Here is a 3209-nt window from a genome sequence, read left to right as displayed (position 1 = left end):
GTGGGAGGAAAGAGAGGAGAGCAGCACTGCCAAGTGGTGATGCATTCTGACTGCGCATTCCCCCCCTACCCCCAGTAAGGCACCACACTTACACACCTGAAAATGGTTAGTGAAATGCTTTGAAGAACATGAGGACTGCAAAGGAGAATTTCTTCTCTATGCTTCCTTCATCCTTCACAGGATGACGGAAATCCTGCAAAATCAGTAGTTATCAGTACACTCACCAGATTCTGTTCCGGGCTACTTCTGGATACATGTTTCTGAATATATGTGAAATATCTGAAATGAAAGGAATATGAGTTGAACGGTTATATGAAATATGGAGATTATGGAGGGGCTGTTGTTTCTTGCACAATGGCTGCAATGATGAAATTCCCAATTCATAAACGGAATGGATTGGCTGCGATAGCCCTTAACTCTGCAACTCAGGTTGCTGCCAACATGATGGAATATGAAACCGAAATGTTTCCATTTAATTTTGGCTAGAACTCTTGTTCAGATTTCTTTATTCCAATGCCCTATCTACGAGGCAGAACTATATTAAAAATAATGTTTTTCAGATATGGATGACTGTTCTCTATGTCCAGAAGATCACTACACAAACAATGGCCAGAATAAGTGCATCCCTAAAAGCATTACCTTTCTGACTTATGAGGAGCCTTTGGGATTAAGTTTGTCTGTTGCTGCTTTCTCATTTTCTTTCATCACAGCTTTAGTATTTGGGATCTTCATCAAGTACCACAACACAGCCATAGTCAAAGCCAACAACCGTGACCTCACCTACATCCTTCTCATCTCACTCCTGCTCTCTTTCCTTTGCACTTTGCTGTTCGTTGGCCAGCCGGAGAAGGTGACGTATTTCCTTCGACAAACAACCTTTGTTATAATTTTCTCAGTGGCTGTTTCTTGTGTCTTTGCCAAAACCATTGTTGTGGTTCTGGCTTTCATGGCCACCAAGCCTGTGTCCCCAATGAGGAAGTTGGCTGGGAAGAAGTTGGCATCCTCCATCGTTCTTTCCAGTGTTCTTATTCAAGGCATTCTTTGCATTTTGTGGCTGGCCACCTCTCCCCCATTCCTAGATTTTGACATGCACTCAATGAATAAGGAAATTGTCCTGCAATGTAATGAAGGGTCTGCCAACATGTTCTATTGTGTCTTAGGATTTATGGGGTGCCTGGCTATCATAAGCTTCTCTGTAGCTTTCCTAGCCAGGAACCTGCCTGATAGTTTTAATGAAGCCAAGTTCATCACCTTCAGCATGTTGGTCTTCTGCAGTGTGTGGGTGTCCTTTGTTCCAACATACCTAAGCACAAAAGGAAAGTATCTGGTGGCTGTGGAGATCTTCTCCATCCTGGCCTCCAGTGCTGGGTTACTGATTTGTATCTTTTCTCCCAAATGCTACATTATGTTGTTGAAGCCTGAGCTGAACAACAGAGAGCACCTAAGAAGGAAATAAAAAATAAATAAATAAATAAAACTGAGGAAATTTAAGGATGTGATCCAAGGAAAATTATGTATCCATTGTAAATAAAGGTTGCAATGGAATGCTTCCTTGTTTTCAATGAGTTTTAATACTGATTGAATATAACAACATCCACAAGGTGAACCTAATGAAACTCATCCAGGATAAGTATAAAACTTACCAAACTGAACCATTGGAAAATGAGTCAGGAACAGGTGGATTTTTTCCTGGAAGTTATATTGACATGTACCTCAGATGTGTACAAATGGTTCTTGGGGTCAGCAAACAATGGGCCCCAGGGAAACCTTAGACATTCCAGTGAGTGGCGACTATAAGATGGAGTAGAGGCAGTGAGATATTGTTTCTTTCCTGCCTCCATAGTTTCCCAATATTCTTGATAATAGGCTCTTATCAAGGCTTGACGGAACCCACTAGGAGTTTTTCTCCTTCTTTGACAGATCTATTGCTCTCCTCTCAGGGATATACCATTGGGCAGAGTCCAATTTAATATTTACTAATTTATTTAAAACTTTTTTATGCAGTCCCTTATGCCTTGAATTCTTAGGACGGCTCACAGCCCATAAAATTGAGATACAATAAATCACATATATAAATAACATAATTCAATAAAAATTAAATGAAAGACAAAATCAAAGTGACTGCTCAGAATGATGAAAATACTATTTTTTTTAAAACTAGCAATTAAATAAAAAGGTTTTGACATGGCACCAAGTTATAAATATAAACTCAGCACCAGGTACAGCTCTCCAGGGTGCACATTCCACAATCTGGACAGCACCACAGAGAAGGCCATGCTCTGAGTAGATGTTCTTTTTACCTCCTTTGGGGAGGGTTCCTGGAGCAGAGTCTCTCCTGCAGATCTTAAGCGGTATGAGGGCATATAAGGGAAGAGGAGTTCCTTCAGGTTTCCTGGTCCCAAGCCATTCAGGGCTTTACAGGTTAAAACCAGCACCCGGATTTGTGTCTGGACTTCAACTGGAAGCCAGTGTAGCTGGTAGAGGACCAGCTTTATGTGTGAATAAGGACTGGTTCCCATCAGCAGCATGGCAGCTCTATTCTGTACCAGCTGAAGTATCCAGACCAATTTCCAGGGCAGCCCCACGTACAGCACATTACAATAATCAATAGAGAGGTGGCATTCAGGAGCAATAATGTCAAGCATCCAGGTCCCACCTGTATTCTGAAGATTTGAGGGGGCTTTGATAGATATGCTGGCCTTATCACATGGAAATTCCCCCAGAGCCATCTGCAAACCCTCGGGATCCATGAGCCTTGAAAGGCAGACCATCAGAATCAGTTCCCCACACTTGCAATGGGAAATATCACCATTAGTCTTAATCTCAACAGGCTGTGATCCAACCATGACAAAAGGACAGATTCAAAGTCTCTCACAGTCAGACAGGTATTAGCATGCCTGACTTGGGGTGGGGATGGATTCTAGGGAGCACCGTCTACATTTTCTGGCTGGGCCCAACCTCATTGAACACACTTCCCTTCATTCACCCACCCCAAATTCCATCCAGGTACAGGAAACCTCCCCTTTCTCAACTGCATACCTAGCATGGGATCCCATTTGAGATTTGTGTAAGGGGGAAAACACCAGGCAGTTCAGCCATTCCCTTTTCTGAAACTGGCTTCCCAACCAGCTGGATGTCTAATCGTATATGAACTTTGAGAGTACCAAACAGTATATTAATCATATTTCTCACTATGATATTAAAATAAA

At 42.1% G+C, this 3209-nt stretch overlaps 1 protein-coding gene across 1 annotated transcript in view; it reads left to right on the top strand.

Moving 5' to 3' along the window:
- LOC123021714 (vomeronasal type-2 receptor 26-like) overlaps positions 1–3209 on the top strand; it is a 35256-nt gene that overhangs the window by 12502 nt on the left and 19545 nt on the right. Inside the window, exon 2 of the mRNA XM_044426743.1 lies at positions 711–1121. Within this exon, the coding sequence (XP_044282678.1) occupies positions 711–1121 (411 nt within the window). The remainder of the gene's footprint in view (positions 1–710; positions 1122–3209) is intronic.

Source organism: Varanus komodoensis, unplaced genomic scaffold, assembly GCF_004798865.1.
Source record: "Varanus komodoensis strain SLA01 unplaced genomic scaffold, ASM479886v1 scaffold1767, whole genome shotgun sequence".
Taxonomy (NCBI): Eukaryota; Metazoa; Chordata; class Lepidosauria; order Squamata; family Varanidae; genus Varanus; species Varanus komodoensis.
The sequence above is the reverse complement of the archived record's forward strand: the minus strand, read 5'-3'. Positions and strand labels throughout refer to the sequence as shown.